At 42.1% G+C, this 26,796-nt stretch overlaps 1 protein-coding gene across 6 annotated transcripts in view; it reads right to left on the bottom strand.

The window, feature by feature from the left end:
- LRP1B (LDL receptor related protein 1B) overlaps positions 1–26,796 on the bottom strand; it is a 2,172,167-nt gene that overhangs the window by 798,593 nt on the left and 1,346,778 nt on the right. For all 6 annotated transcript variants that reach the window (XM_073634235.1, XM_073634238.1, XM_073634240.1 and 3 more), the window contains exons 23-27: positions 24,075–24,320; positions 21,753–21,950; positions 18,328–18,532; positions 12,012–12,176; positions 7,599–7,843 (exon numbers count right to left, since the gene is read on the bottom strand). In XM_073634235.1, coding sequence (XP_073490336.1) covers positions 7,599–7,843; positions 12,012–12,176; positions 18,328–18,532; positions 21,753–21,950; positions 24,075–24,320 — 1,059 coding nt within the window. The remainder of the gene's footprint in view (positions 1–7,598; positions 7,844–12,011; positions 12,177–18,327; positions 18,533–21,752; positions 21,951–24,074; positions 24,321–26,796) is intronic.

Raw genomic sequence — 26,796 nt, 5'->3', positions numbered from 1 at the left:
ACGCGTTTCGGAGTTACTTATGCCTCCTTCTTCAGGGGTGATTGTAGGGTTTGCAACAAGAATTTTCTATATGGGAAATAATATGTATAACATAGACATGATGAATGCACAATAAAGGAACGTAAATACAAAATCTATAGTTGTATGAGTCTGTATACATACACATTCATTTCTCTGTTTACACTTACATTGGTATCTACGGATATAGGTTGTGCATTCCAGGACGAATTAAAAGAAACATAGATATGTTGACGCACTGCCCATCGGACACGCTCCCTGGTCGTGGTGTGTAGAACTTTAGTGAAGTATAGCAGGAGTATTCACATAGCCACTGTCAAGGTGGAAGTAGAGACGTATAAATATATAGGCTGGTTTTATTCTTCCTTCCAGTAGGAAGAAAGGCCCAAGGTTAGCGGGCATATGACAGTTTAGATCTGAGGTCACACTGGGGCCAAATGTGTATCCTGTAAATCATGAAAATATATATATATGTAAGGATGTGCATACATATGGATAATTAAAGTAGTACATGGAGAATCCAAAAGCTGTATCCTACCTGGTCCGCCTACAATAATGGGGGGCAGTAACTGGTGGTAAATATGGATCCATATCTACATATTTACCACCAGTTACTGCCCCCCATTATTGTAGGCGGACCAGGTAGGATACAGCTTTTGGATTCTCCATGTACTACTTTAATTATCCATATGTATGCACATCCTTACATATATATATATTTTCATGATTTACAGGATACACATTTGGCCCCAGTGTGACCTCAGATCTAAACTGTCATATGCCCGCTAACCTTGGGCCTTTCTTCCTACTGGAAGGAAGAATAAAACCACCCTATATATTTATACGTCTCTACTTCCACCTTGACAGTGGCTATGTGAATACTCCTGCTATACTTCACTAAAGTTCTACACACCACGACCAGGGAGCGTGTCCGATGGGCAGTGCGTCAACATATCTATGTTTCTTTTAATTCGTCCTGGAATGCACAACCTATATCCGTAGATACCAATGTAAGTGTAAACAGAGAAATGAATGTGTATGTATACAGACTCATACAACTATAGATTTTGTATTTACGTTCCTTTATTGTGCATTCATCATGTCTATGTTATACATATTATTTCCCATATAGAAAATTCTTGTTGCAAACCCTACAATCACCCCTGAAGAAGGAGGCATAAGTAACTCCGAAACGCGTCGGGTGCACATGTATTGGTATCAACTTCTATATTTATGGAAATGCATTCCTTGTTTTTAACTTTGTAACTATGTGATTCACTTGATTATTTTTTGTAACTAATAAACTGTTATCTACTTTACATACCTTTTTTTAAAATATTTTCTTAAAAAATGTGCCTTTAAAGTCCGCTAGGGGAACTCCTTTTTGCTCTAAACTGTAATTTATAGGAATAACTCGCTTAAATCTGTACAAACAAGAGTCTAGTAGACATCCCGGGTATGATAAAGTTTGAAACATGAAATCATAAATTATAATATAATAAATAACTATAAATGATTCTAAAAAAAAAAAAAATATATAATAATAATAATACATTTTATTCATTAATGTAATCAAATCAAAAACACTGAAATTCGTTCAAACAAGGGTGCAATATTAATAGTCACTGTAATACTAGACACTGCATATTGGTTTAGTAAATATTCCGGGTATGAAACATTTTGAAACATGGGACTGCACAAAGTCCGACGTCACAATCAGGACAATCAAAAGCGTTCCTCTACGTCAAAAGCAGTTTTAGACCAGTTAGAAAACAGCAATTTTTGGATGCCATGGACATTCTCAAGTTTCCAGGCAGAAAGAATGGTAAAAATGCAGGCAGGGCACTGGACAGGACAAAGCACTGGGAACAAAACGGAGGTGAAATGATTTGATACGGTAATGTAATCTACAGATTACAGTGTATTGTGTGTGTTATGTTTTGTACTTTTTAAAATTTGCCACCAATTGTGGCTCTCGCAGCAGAGCGTGCTGTGATTGGCCAAAGCATACAGATCGGGTGCATGCTTTGGCCAATCATCAGACGTCAATGCACTGCGATCTCACAGTGCATTATTGGGCGTTCCGCGGCGCTTGAATTTTCCACGAACGCCCCATATGTTTGGTTTGTTTGCGAGCAAACGAACACCCAATGAACCGCGGGCTTATCCCTACCACCAAGTACTAAGTCATGTTTTGCTTGGGGATCAAATACTTATTTTACTCACTGAACTGCAACTCAATTTATAACTTTTGTATCGTTTTTTTTTCTGGATTTTTGGTTGATATTCTGTCTCTATCATTTAAAATACACCTATGATAAAATTATAGACCCTTCATTTCTTTGTAATTGGGCAAACTTACAAAATCTGCAGGGGATCAAAAAATTTTTTTTCCCACTGTATATATATATATATATATATATATATATATATATATATATATATATATATATATATATATATATATAATTTTATCACAGCAACATTTATTAAACATGTCCCCATCAATCTTTATATTTATGATTTAGAGCCCATTCAGACTAGGGGGGCGTATTTATAAAGCATTTGATGTGACATTGCGCACACGTTAACATTGGGCTGATTTGGCATGCGACTTGACATGTTGAATCACATGCCAAAACGGCGGCTATTGCCGGCGATGGCACCGTCCGAATTGGTGCGTCGCCGACTATGTGGCACCGCACCGATTCCCAAAAGTAGTTCCTGTACTACTTTTGGCGACTTTGGGGGCGATTTAAATAAACCTCTGTACAGGAACCTGCACAGATGTCTGTCAAATCGCCCCCAAAGTCGGAACGCGTTGCCGGTTTGAAATCGCGCAAGCGCAATTTCTAACCCGCAGCAGTGTGAACCTGGGCTTACCAAATATTCGCTGTAGGTGAATCAATCACTGTAATTTTAAACATATGTGCCTGGAAGGAACACCTGCAGAAAATGTTTGGCAAATGTCACATTCACTACTTTATAAAGATACCTCTAAGCACATGCATTAAGGCACATTTGGGTTGATTTACTAAAAGCAAATAGTCTGTGCACTTTGCAAAGTATAGTTGCACTCTGCAAGAGCAGTTGCTAGTGAGCTTAGTAAATGAGGTAAAGCTTTACTCTGCAAAGTACTGTATACCCAATCGCGTGCAAGGAAATTAATAAAAAAAACAGCATTTTTGCTTGCACATGATTGGAAGATTTAAGTCAGCAGAGCTTCTGCTCATTTACTAAGCTCTGGAGCAACTGCTCTTTGCAGTACACAGTCTGCTTGCCTTTAGTAAATCAACCCCATTGCGTTAACTACCTCAATACCCGGCCAATATTGACACGTCTCGTATACATGTAAAAATCATCATTTTTTTACTAGAAAATTACTTGGAACCCCCAAACATTATATATACATTTTTTAAGCAGAGACCTTAGAGAATAAAATGGTGGTTGTTGCAATATTTTATGTCACACAGTATTTGCGCAGCAGTCTTTCAAATGCATTTTTTTGGGAAAAAATACACTTTAATGAATACAAAAAACAAAAAAAAACAGTTAGCCCAATTTTTTGTATAATGTGAAAGATAATGTTATGCAGAGTAAATAGATACTTAACATGTCACGCTTTAAAATTGCGCACGCTCATGGAATGGCGACAAACTACAGTACTTTAAATTACCCTTAGGTGATGCATTAAAAGCATTTGTAGGTTACCAGTGAATAATTACAGGGGAGGTCTAGAATAATTGCTCTCACTCTGATGATTGCGGTGATACCTCACATCTGTGGTGCGATCATTGTTTACATATGTGTGCGGGACCGACGTGTGTGTTCGCCACTGCGCGTGAGGACGGGATGACGGGGGCACGTTACTTTTTTTTTAAATTATTATTTAATTGAATTTATTTTATTTTTAAAGTGTTTTTTTTTTTTTTTTAATGTGATCACTTTTATTGCTGTCAAAAGGAGTGTAAACATCCCCTTTGACGGCAACAGCAATGACAGGTTTTCTTTATGGAGAGATAGGGGGTCTATTAGACCCCCCATCTCTCCTTTGGGCTCCAATGCAGCCGATCAAACACAGATCGGTCTGATCGGCTGCTTCACTGGCCGCTATGGGGCCAGTAAACAAAGAGCCAGAACTGGAAGTGATGAAATAGTCAACGCTCGCTGGTTCTGACAACACACAACTGGGAGGAACAGCTTCAGTTCCTCTCACTCTGAGGCCAGACATGGATGCCACCGGTCGCATCGCTTCCCGATCGCTTGGGAGAGCCTGGTAATGGTGGTGGCTGCAGCGGCAGGAGGGGGGTGGGACCCCCTTTCGCCACCTATAAAAGTATTCCAGCGGCTGCCCAGCCACTCTGGAATACTTTTACATGAAAGAGAATCGCCAGCTGTAAAAGATGACAACGGGATCATGGTTGTAGCCTCAACCATGATCCCGGTACAATCGATTCCCTACCAGGACGTATATATACAGCGGTCGGTAGGGAGGAATTTTGAATGAGGTGGTAACGCGCTCTAACACACTAAAAAATCGGCATGCTCCTTTTGTTGATGGAATGCACCAAACACACAGCGATTGCATTGTGGTGCACTGTAGTTCACTTGTGTTGTCCGCTGCCGTAATATTGCGTTGGGGAGCCAAGCAAAATGAATGACCGCTCAACGCAAAATCACAGTAGCGGGCAACACATCACACTACACCACATCAAAATGAATGGCACCGCTGTACATACACCACATCATGCCATGCCTGATTTGAACAGGAGAATGGCAAATGTTATTCTCTATGGCACAACAAATAAGGATTTACAATCTCCATTCCATTATTTGCTAGGTGGGAAAACAAGGAACCTGAATGGTTAGTATGGGCAGGGCCGTCTTTAAGGTGGGGCAAAAGGGGCAGCTGCCCAGGGCCCAGTCATTTTTGTGGGGCCCAAGCAGCTGCCCCTTAAGCTGGCCAGAGGTATAATATCCTGAATCGCTCCTAGCTGCAGGGGCCCACATGGCCTCCCTGTCACCAGTGTAGCTGAGCGATTCCCCCCCCCCCACCACTATGGGTCTCTGGTCGGCTGTGCTATGACAGGGGAGAGGAGCAGTTGCGAGTTGTCTGTGTACTTGCAACCCCCTCCCTCCCTCCACTTCCTCCTCCTCTTCTTCTCCCAGCAGCCAGCTCTGTCTAATCGCTGCTTGTTCTCCCCCCCTCCCTCTAGCTAAGCAGAAAAAGCAGCCAAGCAGAAGAGACTCGAAGGGCATGATGGGACATGTAGTCCCATGGTGCCTAAACTATAACTTGCTGTTAAAGGAGGAGGGAGCAAGATTTGCCTGGGAAAAAATTCACCAGCACAGTGCAGTGTTCTGGGGGAGTTAGTGAGAGGAACATGTGGTACAGTCCCCCCCCCCCCCCGAGACTGAGCTGCTTAAAAAACACCAAGCAAGTACCATGTGGGGGGGACTGCAAGAGTAAGAGGACCATGTTGCTGAGCCACTGCCAGGATATGAACCTTGCTGCACTGCCTACCGGAGTCACCATGGGCAACCCCAGACACCTGATTGAAGGGACCACTGCTGTTGTGTCGCTGGATTTTTTATGGATTAGTTACATAGTTAGTCAGGTTGAAAAAAGACACAAGTCCATCTAGTTCAACCATAAAAAAAATTAAAAAAAATAAATAAATAAAATAAAAAATATCATACAATCCCATATACCCAATCCTATACCCACAGTTGATCCAGAGCAGGGCAAAAAAAACCCAGAAAAGCAGGATCCAATTTTCTACAGCAGGGGAAAAAATTCCTTCCTGATCCCAAAGAGGCAATCGGATTTTCCCTGGATCAACTTTACCTATAAATGTCAGTACCCAGTTATATATATTTATGTACATTTATGAAAGAATCCAGACCTTTCTTAAAGCAATCTACTGAGCTGGCCAGAACTACCTCTGGAGGGAGTCCATTCCACATTTTCACAGCTCTTACCAATTTGGAGATGAAATCTCTTTTCCTCTAGATGTAAAGAGTGCCCCCGTGTCCTCAATGTTGACCGTAAAGTGAATAACTCAACACCAAGTTCACTATATGGACCACTTATGTATTTATACATGGTGATCATATCCCCCCTTAATCTCCTCTTCTCAAGAGTGAAAAAATTCAATTCCTCTAATCTCTCCTCATAGCTGAGCTCCTCCATGCCTCTGAGAGCATGAACCATTAGGAACTACCTTGGAGGTGATCACAGCTTGTGGGGCAAGCAGGTGTGCTGTTGTGAGAGGCTTAGGTCAGCCATAGACAGAGAAATTTTCTTTCCTCAAACCATGGTTGCAGAAAAGAAAGTCGCTTGGTTCCCACATCTACACAGTAAGGGGTTGATTTACTAAAGGGAAAAAGACTGTGCACTTTGCAAAATGCAGTTGCCCTCTGCAAGGGCAGTTGCTCAAGAGCTTAGTAAATGAGCAGAAGCTGTGCTGACTTCCATCATCCAATCATGTGCAAGCAAAAATGCTGTTTTTTTTTATTTTCCTTGAACAGGATTGGGTACTCTTTGCAAAGTCAAGCCTTACCCCATTTACTAAGCTCTGGAGCAACTGCACTCTGCAAAGTGCACAGTCTATTTTCCTTTAGTAAATCAACCCCTAAGTGTTGATGGGGGAATCCCTCCTGCTGAGCCATTGTCTTTTTTCCAGCAGGGGGTAGGGGAAGACGTCCCCGCCAGGAGAATGCAGTGAATATTGCTAGCAGCTATGTAAAATCCTTCAGGCTGGTTGTACCCAAGTTGATCGATCGATCAACTGAAACAACTGAGCTTTGAACCGTCTATGGCCAGCTTAAGTACAGTATGTGCCATGGCAGCTACTGAGTGGAGATAGTAGATCCCAGGGAAGCACATGATGGCTCTTCCAATGCTAGAAGATCCCTGCTCCAAACTTCATGCATTTCCATTGGGGTTCTGCTAGCAAAGAAATGGTTAATCATACACTTCCAACACAGTTTTTAATGGGGTTAATCATACACTTCCAACTGGGATCTCCTCTGCCAGCAATGAAAAGGTTAATTGCGACCAGTTACCCCTCACCTCCCTAGTCCATGGTGTGCAGGCAGTAAGGAAATTATGTGCTGTAATCATCAGCAACCAATCAGTGAGCCATAAATGACGTGCTGTAATCTCTAGCAACAAATCAGTGAGCAGTAATAATGTGCAGTAACCTCTAGAAACCAATCAGTGAATGGTAAGGATGTGCACTGACTTCTAGCAACCACTCAGCAAGCAGAAATGATGTGCTGTAACATCTAGCAACTAATCAGTGCGCTGTAATGTGTGCTGTAACCTCTAGCAACCAGTCAACGAGTGGTAATGATATGCTGCATCCTCTGGCAACCAATCTCAATCTCTGCCTGATCTGCTGTAGTAAACTGAGCAGATGGAGAGTAAAATTGCATGGCAGGGACCAGGGGGGTGGGGGGTGGTCAAGAAAATGTTTGCCTGGTGTCCAATCAAATATTAAACACTGCCCTAAGTATGGGAAACAGATCAATTTGTTTTTTTAATGAATTACTTTACCTCTGTAAAGGAGACTCACCTTGCGGTTGACGGCTGGGATGGTAGATCTGAATATCGAATGGCTGAGCGCTTGTCTTCTGTATAACACTGACATTATGGCCAGTCCACTTGTTTGCTTTAGACAATGTGTTCGTCCTCCAGTCTGTCCAGTATACGTCACTGCCAAACAGCGAAACAGCAAAAGGATGCGAGAGATATTCATGTCCCCGAATAATTTCCTTCATGGAACTTCCATCATATAAAGCTGAGTAGATTGCGTCAGATCTAGAATAATGGGAGGAACAGAAAAATAGACAAGACTGAAAAAGATACTTCTCAGATCACTTTCTACTTCATTTAAATATACCCGTGTTTTACATGCATGTACGTGTGCTTAGAAAATCCAATCAGCCTTGGACACACAGGGCGTATTTACTAAAACTGGACCACTCAGAATCTGGTGCAGCTGTGCATAGTAGCCAATCAGTTTCTAACGTCAGCTTGTTCATTTAAGCTTAGACAATAAAACCTGGAACCTGATTTTTTTCATCAGTAACCCAAATGTACCTTAACCTCCCTGGCGGTATGATTATGTCAGATTTTTTAATCTCAAAGCGGTACATTGTTTTGCATAGAATTTGGCGTTTTATAGTTTTATACTGTAGGCCTGTAATTCTTAGTAATAACACACTTAAATCTGTCCAAACAAGAGTCTAGCAGATATCCCGGGTATAATAAAATTTGAAACATGAAATCATAAATTATAATATAATAAATAACTATAAATAATTCTAAAAAATAATAATATAATAATAATAAAATAAATTTCCCCATGATTCACTATCGCTCAATTCCGCAAGTGTTCTAATTTACTATCGCTGTTTTCTAGCTGGTCTAAAACTACTTTTGACGTAAAGGGACACTTTTTAGTTGCTATGGACAATCTCAAGTTTCCAGGCAGAAAGAACAGTATATATAATATAAAAGTACATGCAAGGCACTGGACAAAGCATTAGGGACAAAAGGGAGGTGAAATGATTGGATACAGTAATGAAATCTGTAGGATTACAATGTAGTGTATGTGTTATGTTTTTTGTACTTTTTGAATTTGCCACCGGTCTCCACCCCCGTGCGTCACAACGCTCGCAGGGAACGGAGCCCGGCACACAGAGCATCGGGCAGATGATCTGGCGGGGGACACAGCGGGGGGGACATCGTAGGATCCTGGTGACAAGGTAAGTAACCAGGATTCTGCAATGCAATTCTGAGTGTGGCTCGGGGTTACCGCTAATGGTACTGAAATTTAACTCCGAGCCACACTCGGGAATACCGCCAGGAGGGTTAAAGTGGTTTCTCTCTGGTGCTTTGTTCCTCTGTTATGAGTCACTTCTGAGGAGTTTTCCGACACATGAGATAAATTTGTGTTGGGGGGGGGGAGTTTAGCAGACAGCTTGTCTATTCAGAACACAGTCCGTCTCATGTGTGAAGGAGGATGTGTGCCTTTCTTCCAATCAGCTCTCACACAATGTAACTGCAGCTCTCTGCCCCCTCCTCTGTGCTCCTGACAGATGAAGAAAGATTTTTAACACTTTTCTGCCCTCTTGAAGGGGTGAAGGGAAGAGAAGACTGCAGATAAACAAGTAAAACCTATGTAGGAGGATTTGTTTCATCTCTGTGTATCATCTGAGGCCAGTCACTTCACTGGGTATATGTGAGGGTTTACAACCACTTTAATGCAGGTAAAAGCACAGAGTGAATTATCATTCCAAGCATTTATATGCATTTAGTAATGTGCTATAAATACATCTAAACACATTTATAGGGCAATTCTGTAAATGTGTATAAATGCATTAAATAATTAGTAATTAAGTAGTAATAATTAGAATAATCTTTTTGTATAAGGCTGCTTTCACACTGAGGTGCTTTACAGGTGCTATAGCACTAGAAAAAGCGCCTGTAAAGAGCCTCTCCTCTCACTCCAGTGTGAAAGCATTCAGGCTTTCAGAGCAGTGTACTGGCAGGACGTCAAAAAAAGTCCTGCAAGCCGCATCTTTGAGGCGCTGAAATCAATGAGTGGTGCTTTGCGGCACCTTTAACCCTTTTTCGGCCGTTAGCGCGGGGGGGGGGGGGGTTAAAAGCAAGCTAGCGGCCAATAAGGCCAATAAGGGCCGCAAAAATGACGGTAAAGCGCCACTAAAAATAGCGGCACTTTACCGCCGACGCCCCCAACACCCCAGTGTGAAAGTAGCCTAAGCGTTTGACCATGAGTTTCATACTGGTAATGCTGTGTGGAGCTAATACAACATGAAAAAGTTCACTTCTGAACTGTGGCCTACCATTACAAAATATATGAGCTGCCACACTTAAAGTCTTACTAAACCCAGGACCCTGCATTCACTATATCTGGTCTCCCAGATATTTTCACTCTCTTTTGATTGTCCTGTGAGGCTGCATGACACCTGACCCTCTGTCTGGACAGTGCTAATTGGCCCTTTGCTGATCACATGCACCCTCCCAAAAAAAAAAAAAAAAAAAAAACTCTCTGGCAATACACACCAAACTGAGCAAGTGACTCCAAGGTTATGTACTATCAAGAGATGGATTAGGGACAGTGGAAGATGGGGAGGATCAGAGAAGACAGGTGTAGGGCTGGCCAGAAGAGGGATTACTTTGACGCAGTTGGTCAGCCTAAACATGTGCTGCAATATATGTGAACTAAATATCCCTGTTTTTCATTGCACAGTTTGGTGTAGGTAGTGTAGTGATTGCGTTTGTGTGCCCTAAAATTCACTTTAATGTGTTTTTTACAGGAATTTTGTGTTTCTTAGATCCTTGGGGTAATAACGTGTGACATAAAAAATTAGTACTGCCACTATTTTATTGTCTGCTTTCAGAAAATATATATATATATGTTTGGGTGTTTTGTGTTATATTCAGGCCTAAACATGTAAAACACACAAAAACAGCTCAGGCATATTTTTGCATATATGCTGGGACTGTGATTGCCTATATTGCACATTTGATATTGATGCTCATGGTAGTGGTCATTAACCACTTGCCGCCCGCCATATAGCAAAATAACGTCGGCAAAGTGGTTGTGTTATCCTGAACGGATGTCATATGACATCTTTCAGGATAACAAGCCGATGCGCGCCCCTGGGGGCGCGCATCATGGCGATCGTTGTTGCTGCGTGTTAGTCTGACACACCGCAACACTGATCTAGGTAAAGAGTCTCTGACAGAGACTCTTTACCACGTGATCAGCCGTGTCCAATCATGGCTGATCACAGTGTAAACAGGAAAAGCCATTGATCGGCTTTTCCTCACTCGCATCTGTCAGACATGAGTAAAGGAGAGCCGATCGGCTGCTATTCTGACAGGGGGGGTCTGTGCTGATTGATTATCAGCGCAGGCCCCCCCCCCCGAGGATGCCCACACTGGACACCACACAGGGACCCCACCAGGACCACCAGGGATGCCCACCACTAGTCACCACCAGGTATGCCACCCATGGCCAACAGGGATAACAATCAGTGCCCACAATGGATGCCTGCCAATCACTGATGCCCATCAGTACCATCCATTAGTGTACATCAGTGCCACCTATCAGTGCCCACCTATGCCCATCCGTGCCACCTATCAGTGCCCCTCCGTGCCGCCTATCAAAGCCTATCCATGCCGCTTATCAGTGCCCATCCATGCCACTTAACAGTGCCCATCCATGCCGCCTTTGAGTGCCCGGTGCCGCCTTTCAGTGCCCATCAGTGCCACCTATGTGTACCCATCAGTGCTGCATATCAGTGCCACCTATCAGTACCACCTATCAGGGCCCCATCAGTGCCGCATATTAGTGTCCATCATCAGTGCCCATCAGTGCCACCTCATCAGGACTTTATTTATTTTTTGTATTGTGATAAAATTGAGATTTATTGCACATGTGTAGGTGGTATGAAGTGGTGCAACATCCTTTATTATAAGTAGTCATCAGTGTTTGTGGAAACGCAAGTAGATGCCTGCAGCAACTTATTTGATTGCACATTAGAGTTCATCATTAAGGTAGAGATAGAGTAGGTAGCACGGGAGTATCTTTGTTTTTACATTTCCTGTAATGGAATGAAGAGAAATGTTTGAATTTACTGGGTTATGTGTAAGTACGGTTGAACACAGTCCCGCATTTACAAAACCCTCTTGTAATATCAAGGGACTTTGGCGCTGCATTGGCTTTTATTTGAGACAGAAGACATTTTTGTGCTCTGCCATTTTGAGGTTAACCCCTTCCACTGTCTTTATCACATGTTTACACCTAGCATGGTTAAGTGACAGATGTAAGCTGATTGGTTCCTCTTGGCAACACCCACTTCACTTATGTCATACTGTCTACGCTTCCTTCACAGCAAGCTGCAATAAATGCTCTCTTTATATGGTTGTACAGAGATTCAGTCGGAAATATTACCTGGCATCTGTCCAAACTATTCTTCTTTCAAAATGATCCACGGTGAGGCCATTAGGCCAAGCGCCACTTTCCATGTCTTTGTAGATAATCTTTCTCCCTGCTCCACTCATCGAGGCCGACTCTATACGTGGAAATGTGGCATCCCAGTCTGTCCAAAACATTATTCTGCAGAGAGAGGGAAAATAATAATTAGTACCTTAATTGATACTTAATTTTTTAAATTTTTTTTTAGGTTTATATTTAAGGGACAACTTTGGCTCAAGTGATCCTCAGTAGTATCCTCCTTTTGCTCCTGAAGGTGAAGAGAGTGACAGAAGAGGTGGGCCAGCACAGAGCGTATTTAGACCCAGAAAAAGAGAGGGCTATGACATGCAGGGAGGGAGAAGCTGTGCTAGGGAACTGACTCTTCCTGAAGAAATCAAATTTGCTATGCACACGAATAAAACATTTTAGGAAAGGAAAAGATTGCAACTAAACCAAACCATTCGCAATTAGGGTTCCTCCAGAGGTGGCTAGTGGTTCCTTGGCTGATTGACCTCACATTTGATGGTGCCTGTAGAGTTCTGGGGTCAATGATACTTGGAAGAGCAAGCTGTATGACACCATTATCTCTTTATCTGTTTGTATGGAAGGCTTTCTGACCAACAGTGAAGGAAAGGCATTCTTCTCATTGACCCCCAACGTAAGGGGCATGTTTCCCATTGACCACTAGACATGTGCACACTGAAATATTTTGTTTCGGAATTTCGTTTTCGTCCAAAAAATAAATTTATTTAGTTACTCACGAAATTCGTTTTTTATTTATTTTGTTTAGTTAAAAAATGCATTCGTCCGAAAATCCGTAATAATTAGGGTCGAATCTGTCATTGAAGGCTTATGGTGTCTGTCGAATGTTCTAAGAAGATTCGACGGAGCAGCTAAACTGTATGACGCCGCAATTGTACATTTCCGGTCGAATGTTCCGCCTACAAGCTATAGTAGAATTCTAATGTTGTATGACACTATTAATAATTATATTTATTAATTATTATTACTAATCAATCAACATTAGAATTCTTCTATAGCCTATGGGCGGAGCATTTGACCAGAAATGTACACTCGTGGCGACTGCTTCATCGAATCTTGACGTTGAATCTTTTCTCCCTAAGTCGAATAATCTTGGACTAATAGAGTTAGGTTAGGCACATTCACCCTTTTTTGCTATTGTCTCTATAATGTTGAATATTTTCTCTCTATGTCAAATCTTTTCTCTCTACGTAGAATAATCTTGGACTAATAGAGCTAAGGTTAGGGACATTCGACCACAGGTTTGATGGACACAGATGGCTATTGTCAGCGTCATGTCGAATCTTCTATCCATATCGAACTGTTGTCGCAACGAAAACGAAAATAAAGCATTTGTTTATGTCGGATCTTTTGGTTTTTGGATTCTGCACGTTCATTATCGTTTGTTGAAATGATTGCGAAAATACCCGAAATTCGGACGAAAATGCATTCGGACGAAAACGAATGCACATGTCTATTGACCACCAATGTAAGCATTTTTCCCATTGACCACCAGTAGTTAGACAGTCCCAGAAAAAGAGATGGCTATGACATGCAAGGAGGGAGATGATGTCCTAGAGAACGGGCTCTTCCCGAAGAGATCAAATGTGCTATGCACTTGAATAAAAAATAATTTATGAAAAGGAAAATGCTGCAAGTAATCCAACCATTCTCATTGGCTCATGGAATCACCCAATATACTTCATTTTGTGTACCATTTGCCTTGAATTCTATTTGAAGACTTGCAGTGCCTTCCCTGACATGCCTAGGCACTGCAATTTCAGTAGCCTCATAACTTAATGTCTGTGATTTGAGATCATCTGCTGCCTCTGACTGATAGTATCATGAGAGTGAGATTCAGTGATGTCACTTCTGTGTTGCTGACTGTTCTCCTTACCGGAAAGGAAGCTGTACCTTAGAACCTGCAGTGCAAGGATATCCCTGCTTCATTCATTGTGTATTGTGTAGATCATTCGATCTGTACTTTCTCCACTTCTCCTGCAGCTTCTTGACTATTCCCCCCACCGTTCATGAGGTCATCAGTGGGGCAGCTGTGACAGGAGGACACAAAGCTCTTCTTCTTTAAATAGATTTCTGCAGCATATTTGGCAAGTACAGAATCACAATATATATAAAATAATATGCAAAGTGGTTGAAGGGAAGCTTCAGAATGGCAGTTCTTCTTTAACTGACCTAGAGCGGGCTGTTTTTTTTTTTAAAAAGAAGAAAAAACTGTACGACAATCTGTTTTTCTATCTTAAAAATAGGTAATTAACAATAACCATATAGGAATGCACACTGTAATGAATTCAAGTTCAGTAAAGCAAATTTAAGTTCTATTAAAATCAACTAAGTCATTGAACAGCATTATCAAAATGATTTTCTCCAAACAGGGAATATCTAAAATGTTAGACTGCAAAGGTCAAGTACCACTTAATGTAAATGTCAGACAGAATGAGAAGCTGTAATAACTCTGGTTCCCTATAAAGCGCAGGGAGGGCGATGGTGGCCTCAGCTGGATAAACAGGAGCATTATCAGAACTCGCAAGCCATATGAAAATGAAGCCAGGATAAGTGTCTATTGTTTCTGCATCTGCTGCTGATTTCACTCTAATTTCACCGTGGAATTTCAATACAACTTTTTTTGGTCCTTACACAATTAGAATTTCGTACGTCTAATTAAACAATTCTCAGTTTTAAATCGATTGACAGATTACATAAATGGCCTTTAATAGAATAAAAAGTAATTAGGGACCTTGAAATGTTCAAATCAAATTAGATGCCTTACTTTTTTGTTTTACAGAGGCTTGAGCACAGTATGGTGACCATTATGAGAACTCAAAGTCCCCTGCCCATCATTCATCGGCCCAATGTAAGAGCTCCAGTGGCTAGTAGAGACTCTCACATTGCACAGTTGAATGGCAGGATATTACCTCAACTTTAAAGCAGAGGTCTAGGCCTGTGCATACTGTGCACTTGAGATTCTTGGGGCTTCTTGGGCTCAAAGGAACTACTTTAAGAGAGCCTGTCATTAAAAAGTATCTGTAACAATGGGAATGTCCATTCTTGAATTGTTATAACAGTGTAGCCCAATCACTGAGGGATTCTGAGCTCCATTAATTGGTGGTCACAAGGGAAAATGCCACTTACATTAGTAGTTAATGAGAGGGATTTCCCTTACATTGGTGGTCAATGGGAAGAATGTCCTTTACAATGGTGGACAGTGGGAAGAATGCCCCTTAAAATTGTGGTCAATGGGAAGAATGCCCCTTACATTGGTGATCAGTGGGAAGAATGCCCCTTACATTGGTGATAAGTGGGAAGAATGCCCCTTACATTGGTGATCAGTGGGAAGAATGCCCCATAAAATGGTGGTCAGTGGGAAGAATGCCCCTTACATTGGTGATCAGTGGGAAGAATGCCCCATAAAATGGTGGTCAGTGGGAAGAATGCCCCTTACATTGGTGATCAGTGGGAAGAATTCTCCTTACATTGGTGATCAGTGGGAAGAATGCCTCTTACACTGGTGGTCAGTGGGAAGAATGCCTCTTACATTGGTGGTCAGTGGGAAGAATGCCCCTTACATTGGTGGTCAATGGTGTTATACAGCTGGCTCTTCCAAGTAGCACTGATCCCAGAATTCTACAGGCATCATCAGATAGGAGGTTAATCAGCTAATGAACCACTAGTAAACTCTGAAGGAACCCTAGTTTAGAATGGTTGGCTTACTTGGTGTGCTTTCCTTTCCATAAATCATTTTTTATTAGCGTACATAGCAAATTTGTCTTCTTCAGGAAGAGTCGGTTCCCTAGCACAACCTCCACCTCCTTGCATGTCATAGCCTTCTCTTTTTCTGGGAGTGTCTAACTACGCTCTGTGCTGGCCCACCTCCTCTGCCCCTCTCTTCACCTTAGGAACAAAGGAGTATACTACTGAGTGTCACTCAGTCCGTTGACATTATATACAAGATAGTCACTCCCAGCAGCAGTCTTTGACCTTTTAGATGTCCACACAAGGGTTCTTAGAGGTATATAACATGGCTAAAAAACAATAAATGTACCTCAATTGTGTTTTGGAAATCTGTTGTTAAAATGAATGGACTAGCGACATGGTCTCTTTAAAGTAGACCTAAACCCTGACAACAATCTTTGGTACCCAAAATGGTTCCTAGCTGACATTTGAAAGCATTTACAGGTTAAAAGATTAGAGTTAACAGTAAATGATGGCCCTAGAATAATTGCTTTCACTAAGAGGTTTGGGGCAATACTCAATACATGCGTGCAATTGTTGTTTTCATATGTAGGCACACTGGCGGTGCAATTACAACTTTATGTGCATGCGGATTGGGGGGGGGGGGGGTGCTTTAAATATCTATTGCTGTTCTTATTTTATTTATTAATTTAATGTTTTTTTTTTTCTCTGCAAATAGTTGGAAAATGCAGAAGCGTAGCTATTTTACACTTATGGCTGGGGGGATACTAAAAACATTTGGATAAGCTGCACTTTCTACCACCTCCCAAGCAGGGACTGGACAGGGGTGCCACAGCCATGAAGAATTAAACCCCCTGTTGCATTCGGCGGGCAGTACCGCTCACCAAACATGACTCATTTAGGCTGCCCATCTACCGCGTCCAATGCCCATGGCTGTGGCCCAGTGGTGTAGGTTTTTAGTGGTTGAAATAAGCAGTGGCAATAGAACATAAAGCCCCTCATTGCTTATAAAGCGCCCTCTGAAAAACGATCCATCGTAGAGGGTTAAAGTGGGAGTAAACTCCCATGATTGATATTTACCTATAGTTAAGCCTATAATAAGGCTTACCTATAGGTACAGTACATGCACCGTTTAGGAAACATTTTCTTGTAAATGGGCTGATGCGCCCAGAAGGAACGACATGCCCATGCTGTTCCTTCAGAGTCCTGTGCCGTGAATAGCAGCTCCTACACGTATGTACGGGAGTGTGGCTAATCAGACGGCCAGAGGATGCAAACCAGGAAGGAAGACCTTATGAAGATAGAAGCCCCGGCAGCGGTGCCAACGCATCGCTGGAGGGCTTTGTTTTAAGGCAGGCATGTACTGGCCATCGGGACTACCAGGAGTTTCCTGGTGGGCCGATGGCTCAGTGAGCCGGTTTCAGAGACAGGGGAGGAGAGAGAGATACACAGCGCCAACTAAGTGTAGTATTAATAAAAAACTTTTATTCCACTAAAAGAACATTACTGACGAAGGGAGTAGAATGAAAAGCATTAAGACACTGTGCAAGAGTCCAGGCTTGCGATCAATCTGAAGTAGGAGATGCCAACGGGAACCGATCGGGCCAGTAGATGCAGAGCACTGGTGTGTACTTCTACTTCCTGGTGGCGGTGGAATGCACCATGGGGCGGACGTGATGTCATCAGCCGGAAATGAGGGCCCGAAGAAGGACGCCTCGCCTCCCACATCTTGCATGATTTCCGGTACATTTAAGGTAAGTTTCACATAATGTGCTAGTATGCAATGCATACTAACACACTATAACTTTACCTTGCAGGTTTAAAAAAAATAAAAGCATGGTGGTTTACTACCGCTTTAACACTAGTGTAAACTAGCCTGAAGGGGGTATTTCCTTGGCTTAGAAAAGATTTGCTCTTACTTCTTGTTGCATATACAGAAAATAAAGGGATGTCTCCCTAATGGTGCACAGAGGGCAAAAAAATCCTTCACTATTCTATCTAAAATGGAAAAAAAACATTTTTGATTTAGATAACTTAACTGACAAGTAAGGCCTGGTTCACACTGAAGCAACATGGTATCTGACTTGAAAGAGCACAAGTCGCATGACATATCAAATTCAATGTTTCCCTATGAGAGCCGTCTTAACTGATCCAACACAAGACTTTAGAAAAGGTTCCTGCACTACTTTGGTCCAACTTTGCCGCAGACATTCAGTGTAAAAAGTCACATTAAGTCGGATCAAAGTTGGACTGAAGTTGCAGGGTAAAGTCAGATCAGAAGTCGCGCGACTTTCATGTCGGAGCAGCGTGAACCTGGACTAACTCAGAAATCTCAATTATGCTTCCTCCATGCTTTGTCATAACTGATTACACTTCCTCATTTTGTGTATTTTGTCCTGCCTCCCAAGATGGCTGATTAAATTAGGAAACGGGGGACTTTATTTCCATAAATGCAAAACAAACAAAAAAAACAGCAATTAAGGAAGTTTGCATTTTTTTTTTTATCCTAAATACAATTAAAGCTAAAATGAATTTGCAAATATGAATAATAACAATTTACCCGTATCTCGGATCCAAGGCGATAGCTCTGGGGTGCTCCATCCCACCTGCTATTAACGTCGATCTCATTTTGCCATCTAATTTAGCAACTTCAATTTGATCCAAATTGCTGTCTATCCAGTAAATGTTCCCAGCTATCCAGTCTATCGCTAAGCCCTCAGGTGTGGCCAGACCATGCTGAATGACGACTTCAATCCCGCTAACACCTAGAAAAAAGGAAAAAAAAAATTAATAAGTGCTAATTAGCCCAGAAATATGCACACATTTTTATCAGCTGTAATCATGGCTGTCATTTATAGAATAATTGTACGGAGGATCATTAGTAATCAGGAGTGAAAGGACTTTTACTGCTTTTAGCTTTTGCAACGCTAAGGAAAAGAATAAAAAAAACTTAGCCTGTTATCTTTTTAAACTTTTCATATGTGTAAGTGGATGACTTTTAGTGTGTATACCCTTAGTGCACACATCTCAGTGGAGTAGGGCTGCAAAAAAGTATACCCACCTAGGTCTCATTCACACTGTTACAGCATGTTTTTGCTGTATTTTTATTAATTTTTATTTTATTTTATTTTTATTACAGAACAGCAATTTTACATTGTGAGACTGTTCTGCAACTGCAAGACAAGTTTTTGGCTTGCGGTTGCAGCGTGGCCCCATTGATCTCAATGGTGGCCACGCTGTCAAACCATACAGCCCATGGTAAGATTGCTGTGGCCGCAGGATGTGTACAGCCCTGTCAGGCTGTAATGTTTGAATTCTGGTGGGCGGCCAGGAGGCGTGAAAACCCAGACTCAGTCACCTGTTTTTACCATTCGCCCCAACTACCAGCATGAAAGAGCCCTTAAAGTGATTGTAAATGATTTTTGTTTTTTAAATAACAAACAGACCTGCTCTGTGTAATGGTTTTGCACAGAGCAGCCTCAATCCCCCTCTTCTAGGGTCCCCTGCCAGCACTCCTGGCTTCTCCCCCTGCCAAGTGCTCACCATAGCAAGCGGCTTGCTATGAGGGCACTTGTGCGGGCTCACTCCTGAGCCCAGCTCTGTGTGTCTATAGACACACAAAGTGTGTCTTGGCCCCACCCCTGGGTCACGCTTCACTGACTGTGATCGACAGCAGTGAGAGTCATAAAGTCATTTTTTTGGAATGAAACGTGAAAATATACTCACAAAACATAAGTAAAAACAGGCACATCAATGACCCAAAACAAACAAAAGATTACCCAACACACTTACCAGCCAGCCTGCAAAACAACCAAATTGACCCTCTCTAACAATTTCAGCGAGGCTAACACATTTCCAGGGCAGAGCATTAGCCTCGCTCCATGTGTATGGCTATCACCTATACATCGCACTGGACTGTAATCTTGGATCATTGATGTGCCTGTTTTTACTTATGTTTTGTGAGTATATTTCCATGTGTTTTATTCCAATAGAATGGTTTTACACAAATGGCAAATGCATGAGACTGGAGCACCCTCGCTTTGTGTGTTTTGTTGTAACTTACATAAGGATTTTCCCTATCTGAAGATGGCAGCAAAGCAAGTGCATCACCAGATTTTTGATGGATCATCTGATCAAAAGAATTTATCCGAAGAGTTCTCCCTTTTTTTCATTTGAGTCATTGACTTTTATACAGTATATGTTTAAGATTAGTGGGCTGGCTACTTCTTTAGCACTGATTTTTATCAGTTCAAACTTGAGCTTCAGCTTCATCAAGTATTTTTTTTTTTTTATTTGAGTTTGTACATGTGTTCTTCGGGCGTTTTCAGGCATGATCATACCCATTCACCTTGTCTACTCAACCAATCAGGTAAGCGTCACTAACTGGCCACACCACTTTAAAATAGTTAACCCCTTTTGCCTGCTTTCTCTTCCACCCTGTCATGCAGGGGCAGATCCAGGTGGGCAACGGGGCAATTGCCCCCCCCCCCAGAAACTAGTGGCAGGGGCGGCTGGGCGGGTGAGAGAGCAGGCGGGCCTGGCTGCCGGGTGGTTCGGTGTGTGAGCGGGTGGGCGGGTGAGAGAGCAGGCAGTCCGGGCTGCCAGGTGGCTCGGTATGTGAGCGGGCGGGCGGCTCGGTGGCGGCTGAGAGAGCAAGCGGTCAGCTGAGCGGCTCAGTGTGTTAGCGGGCGGCTGGCCAATCAGCGAGCTGGTGGGCGGGGGAGCAGAGAGATGACATCATCTTTCACCACCCCACGCTCGCCCTGCATCCCTGCAGTAACTTCCGCCCTCACTGTGCAGGCTGCACAAGCAGCAGAGAGATTAAATCATCTCTCTGCTGCCTGACTCTGGGTGGGACAAAGCAAGAGACAAGCAAAATACCACCTTAGCAGGCAAGTGACAATCCGCAACTTGTGTCAGGTGGCGTGGCAAGTGACAATCCGCAACATGTGGAAGGTGACGTGGCAAGTGACAATCAGCAATGTGTGGCAGGTGACGTGGCAAGTGACAATCCGCAACGTGTGGCAAGTGACAATACACAACATGTGGCAGGTGACATGGCAAGTGACAATCTGCAACATGTGGCAGGTGATGTGGCAACTGACAATCTGCAGCTGGTGGCAAGCAAGGGACAATCTGCAACATGTGGTAGGTGATGTGGCAAGTGACAATCTGCATCTGGTGGCAAGCAAGTGACAATCCGCAACATGTGGCAGGTGGCGTGGCAAGTGACAATCCGCAACTTGTGGCAGGTGGTGTGGCAAGTGACAATCCGCAACATGTGGAAGGTGACATGGCAAGTGACAATCCGCAACATGTGGCAGGTGATGTGGCAAGTGACAATCTGCATCTGGTGGCAGGAAAGTTCAATACACAACATGTGGCAGGTGACGTGGCAAGTGACACGCTCAGGGTTCCCACTGATTCTGCATTATGGTGAGTTGAATCATTTCATTTTATATTACAATGTAATAATATAAATAATGCGCTTCAATCATTCTGGCACCAGGATGATTGAAGCGCATTATTTATATTATTACATTGTAAGGAATGAAGTGCCAACACCAGCCATTTCCCCGATTAATTGCCTGAAAAAAAACGTATTTTCTGGCAGTGCCCCTCCCGAGACAAGACTCTGGATCTGCCCCTGCTGTCACGTATGTCCTCTGCCTATTTTGTTCCTTCTTAGCTTCAGGCATACCTTATGGAGCATTGATGGGTTTGTAGAAAATCCCTTCAACTCGGTCAGGTGTGAACCAAGGCTAAATTGAGGTACAAGTGTTTTACCATACATTACTGTAATACATTGAGATAAAATTGAAGGTAATTTACCAGTACAATGGCGTATAGCCTTCACCAACAATGCTAAAACAATACACTCTCCTTGTGCCATCCATATAGGGAATAATCATTTGTTGTAATTATTGTTTTGGTGGATTACACATTTGTTGTCCACAAAAGGGATGTGAGGAAACGACGGCTCACCTGATGTTTCTGATAACCGACCTCTATAGATTTTGTCCTCGACAACATCCGTCCAATACAACAAACTCTGATTGAAATGGAAATCGAGAGCTATTGTGTTCCTTAGACCGGGAACCAGCAAACTGTAATCCCGCTTATGAAGGTCGATCCGTCTTATCTCGTGACGGATGGAAAAAATTATGAAAGCTTCAAATGTATCTGAAATGAAATTAAAATCATTATTAGTAATAAGCTCATTAAGCGTAGAGGTAATGATTACGGAGATGAGAATGGCAATTAGAAGGCTGGGTGTGTGCTGCAAACACAGATACAGGTCATAGAAGATCATTGGACATTTGTAGCATAATGCTTGAAAAATGTTTTAACCAACTGTACAGAAACCATAGCCATGGGCACATCAGATGGGGAAAAAGTTATTATATTTTTTTTTTTACACCCAAACCCTGGGAAATTAGAATAAAAAGAAAAATGAAGCCTTATCAGTTTTTTTTTTTTTTAATTTGAAAAAGCAGGGAAAAAAAATTACAAATGAGAAGAAATAATGAGGAGTTTGATCTCACGATGCTTTCATCCCCTTATGTACAAATATAAAGATACAGTATATGAAGAAGCTGGGCATTAAATACAGCACTGACAAGGTCAACATATCTCAATATAATGATAGAGTTTTATTCATGAAATTAATTCAAATCCCAGAAATATAAAACTGACTTAACCATCCATTTACAGATTGTTTTGTGACTACTACAACCAAAACAGGGTACTCTATGCCTTATAAAAAAAAAAAACTAAAAACTATAAACTTGTAATTAAAAAAAAAAAAAACTGTAAATAATTACATATCAACCATAAATAATGTTGACACATTTCCTGGAGAAATTTGCTTCTTTAGAACTGGATTAAGGTAATTATGTTATCGGGAAACAGAAGATAGCAGATGAGCGGCTTGGGTGAGGACGCCGCTGGATCCCAGGACAGGTAAATGTCCTATTATTAAAAAAAATATTTGTAGCTTCTGACTTTAAATGTTTTTGTTTCTAGGCTGAAGAATGGCTTCAACTTAGAGCATATAGTAAGCAGGGGGAAAGGATAGAAGTGTGGGGGAGGAGTCACTCCTCTGACTCATTTAGTGGTTTGTGTAGTCTGAGCTTGAAATGTTGTGATCTGCTTTTAATAAATGTAGCAAATAAAATAACATTTATAAAAAATATATATATATACGCTATATTGCCAAAAAGTATTGGGACACCTGCTTTTACACACACATAATCTTTAATGGCATCCCAGTCTTAGTCCGTAGGGTTCAATACTGAGTTTGCAGCTATAACAGCTTAAACTCTTCTGGGAAGGCTGTCCACAAGGTATAGGAGTGTGTCTATGGGAATGTTTGGCCATTCTTCCAGAAGCACATTTGTGAGGTCAGACACTGATATTGGAGAGAAGGCCTGGCTCACAGTCTCCGCTCTAATTCATCCCAAAAGTGTTCTATCGGGTTGAGGTCAGGACTCTGTGCAGGCCAGTCAAGTTCCTCCACCCCAAACTCGCTCATCCATGTCTTTATGGACCTTGCTTTGTGCACTGGTCCAAATCATTTGGTGGAGGGGGATTATGGTGTGGGGTCGTTTTTCAGGGGTTGGGTTTGGCCCCTCAGTTCCAGTGAAGGGAACTCTTAAGGCGTCAGCATACAAAGACATTTTGGACAATTTCATGCTTCCAACTTTGTGGGAACAGTTTGGGGATGACCCCTTCCTGTTCCAACATGACTGAGCACCAGTGCACAAAGCAAGGTCCATAAAGACATGGACGAGCGAGTTTGGGGTGGAGGAACTTGACTGGCCTGCACAGAGTCCTGACCTAAACCCAATAGAACACTTTTGGGATGAATTAGAGCGGAGACTGCGAGCCAGGCCTTCTCATCCAACATCAGTGCCTGACCCCACAAATGTGCTTCTGGAATAATGGTTAAATATTCCCATAGACACACTCCTAAAGCTTGTGGACAGCCTTCCCAGAAGAGTTGAAGCTGTTATAGGTGCAAAGGGTGGGCCAACTCGATATTGAACCCTACCGACTAAGACTGGGATGCCATTAAAGTTCATAAGCTTGTAAGTATATGTGTCTGTAAGTAAGTAGTGTATGTATATATAGCCTGGTTATGTTCCTGCTGGAAGGAAATAGCCATATTCAATGTCTCCCCCCAAAAAAAAGATAATGTACATCAAAATAAAAGAGCGTCATATGTTACTGGCTCTCTTTAAAATTGATTATTATTTTGTAATTGGAAACTGCAAATAATTACAGGTAAAAGATTCCATAACTTACCCACACTGCTGCAGGTTTCCCCATCTGGGTTTAGCGTCCACCCTTCATAACATGAGCATTTGACGACATGTTTGTGCTGCTCACACACCTGGCTGCACCTTAGATGCTTTGTGCAATAATCCACAATGTCACAGGTCTTGTTATCTGCACTTAGGTACATCCCCTGAGGACATGAACATACAATACCCCTGCCAGGGGCCACGCTGCATTGATGACTGCAGCCACCATTGTTCAGGTAACATTCATCTGCAACAGATACAAAGATGAGCATAGCTTAGGTATACTAATACAAACAAAGTGCATGAGTGTATGTAAAAGAAGATTTGGTATTTAAACTCATTTATGATCAGGCATATTTGTAACCAAAAATACATTACATCTCAACTCCAGGTATGATCTATATAGCAGCTTGGACCAATGTCAGTATGCATATCTCATACCTGATGGGCAACTGGGGAAGCTGAAAATCACTGTAGTAGTCAGTGCTACTATAGTGATAAGTAATCTTCTGGGACATGGTGGGGTTCTGTGCGAATAGCCTCCCGTCTGCACACTGACCACAGCGGTTGGCTAGATCGGTACCTCCACCATTCACAGAAAGCCTTGTAATTGTACAATGAATATAAGGTATACTCTGATTGGACAAGATGGTAATTATCACTGCCTTTCCTCCTCATTCAATCAGAGAATGAGTTGTATTTTGTGACAGACTCAACCAGGACAGAGGCTTTTGGAGAAGACTAGGCAAGGCAAGGCAAGCCTCCTACCAAATGATTATGGCCCATGGAGAGAGCAGATTATTCTATAACAATGTGATGATCACTGAGAGCATAGTTTGGATTAATTTTTCTGAATAGGACAACAAAGCTTCTCTTCTGGAGTGGAAGGAAGGGTGTAATATTAATCCTGTACAGGGTAACGTTCAGAGGGAATAAGGTGCCCCTCCTGCAGACTGGGGTTGGGAGACTCCTTCACTTGGGACAGACATATTTATCAACAGGATCCCTGTTGGAAGGCAACATGGTCTAATGTCATATTTCTGGTATTTCATTCCCTGGTTGATACAGGCAAATGGCCCCAAGTCAGAATGTAACCAGTTACACATTAGAGCTTGTAGCATTTCAGAATCTGCATCTGAAAGCTAGCAAGGCTTGTAACAAGGGCTTGGCTCCGAGCCGACCGGTATGATAAGCGAGCTTCAAAAGGACCATAGCTGACAAGATGGATTGATGGATGTCCTGCTACAGAAGATCAAAAGGGGCCAGCTAAGCTTGAAGATTGACCTAGGATACAGAGACATGATACATGGACAATGCTGCCCCTAGAGGCCCATACGACAGGATGACCAGTAATATAGTATATTAAGGAAGACTGTCCCCTAAATACTGATGGTGTCAAAAGTCTAGATGGGATGGCAGTGGGGTTGGGTTGGATGGTGTATGATTGAAGTATATAAAAGGACTGAACAAGTCCAAGAGCCTCCTCTTTTTTCCTCTACCCTTTTCACGGGTGGCTTTCCGAGCCGCATGGCTCGCTCTCTTGGTCATCTGAGCCCAGCTAGTAGAAGCAAATCTCGAGGAAAGCATTGTGATAAGTATCTTTGATATTCTTATATTATATGTTCGGGTTATATCATTTTGTAATATTGTAATATCTTTCTTTAGTATTCTCATATTAGTGTTTTCCTATTTTCTTGGTAAATAAATAAGCCTTTGTTTTATAAGCCGTTGTACTTGGTTTCATAGCTAACCTTGTATTATTGTGATATCAACAGTAACATGTGATCAGAGTTTTAATAGACTAGCTAACTACGGGAATAGACAATAAATAGAGGGAATCCATAACCACCCTCGAATAATAATTATTTGCACCAATTACTTCAATCCCTCAAGAAATCTATGAAGATAAATTCATTCCAATGCTGGAACATTGTTTGTCTTCTGATGACTTGTCCAGTGGACAGAATACACAAGTTTGTGTCTCTCCCATTGTGTGCCACCTAGATGTGAATTCCCATTGTTATTGTGTTATTTGAGTCACCTATTGTTTCTGTCTGTCTGCTAGTATTGTATCCACTTCACCTTGTTACCACATTATTTTGGGATGTTATATGTTTGTTGATTAACTTACTGTTTAATTAGATTACTGTTAGCTGTTAGCTGTTAATTGAATTGGTGTTTGAAATTTGTATTGTCATGCTAATATCCTCTAGAGGAGAATGTCCCCCTGTGGGGTATAAAGTATGTGTCTGAGTTTCAATAAACAGCCATTCCTTTGGTTTTTATCCAAACTTCTTGTCTGTGTACGATGCTTGGGGTAACAGGACTGGTATTAGCTCTCGGTCTGCTGGAACGGTTTGGAGGGCAGGAGGCATTGTTTGGTGAAAGCACCTAAATGGGGTGCCAAGCAGTTCTGTCACATATTTAATTAAAATAATACTTCTATAAATGGAGGCGGTACCTAAAGTGTGACCCCATGTGATCAGTGTGCAGAGGGGAAGCCATTGACTTAAAGCCCAAGCAGGACCCAGAAAATTATGGCTATCATTGTAGTTGCGCCGACTACTACAGTGATTTTCAGCTTCCAATAGGTATGAAAAAGGACATCTATAAGACTTTTGAACCTCTCTACCTCTCAGGGATGGGTGTGTGTGTACTGTTTCTCGCTTGTATTCCTCTCCTTGTTGGTGCAGACATTGCAGTCAAATTTTAGGCTGACCAGG

The sequence above is a fragment of the Aquarana catesbeiana genome, linkage group LG06 (genome assembly GCF_042186555.1).
Source record: "Aquarana catesbeiana isolate 2022-GZ linkage group LG06, ASM4218655v1, whole genome shotgun sequence".
In the NCBI taxonomy this organism is placed as follows: domain Eukaryota; kingdom Metazoa; phylum Chordata; class Amphibia; order Anura; family Ranidae; genus Aquarana; species Aquarana catesbeiana.
Note: the sequence above shows the minus strand (reverse complement) of the source record. Positions and strands in the feature narration are given on the sequence as shown.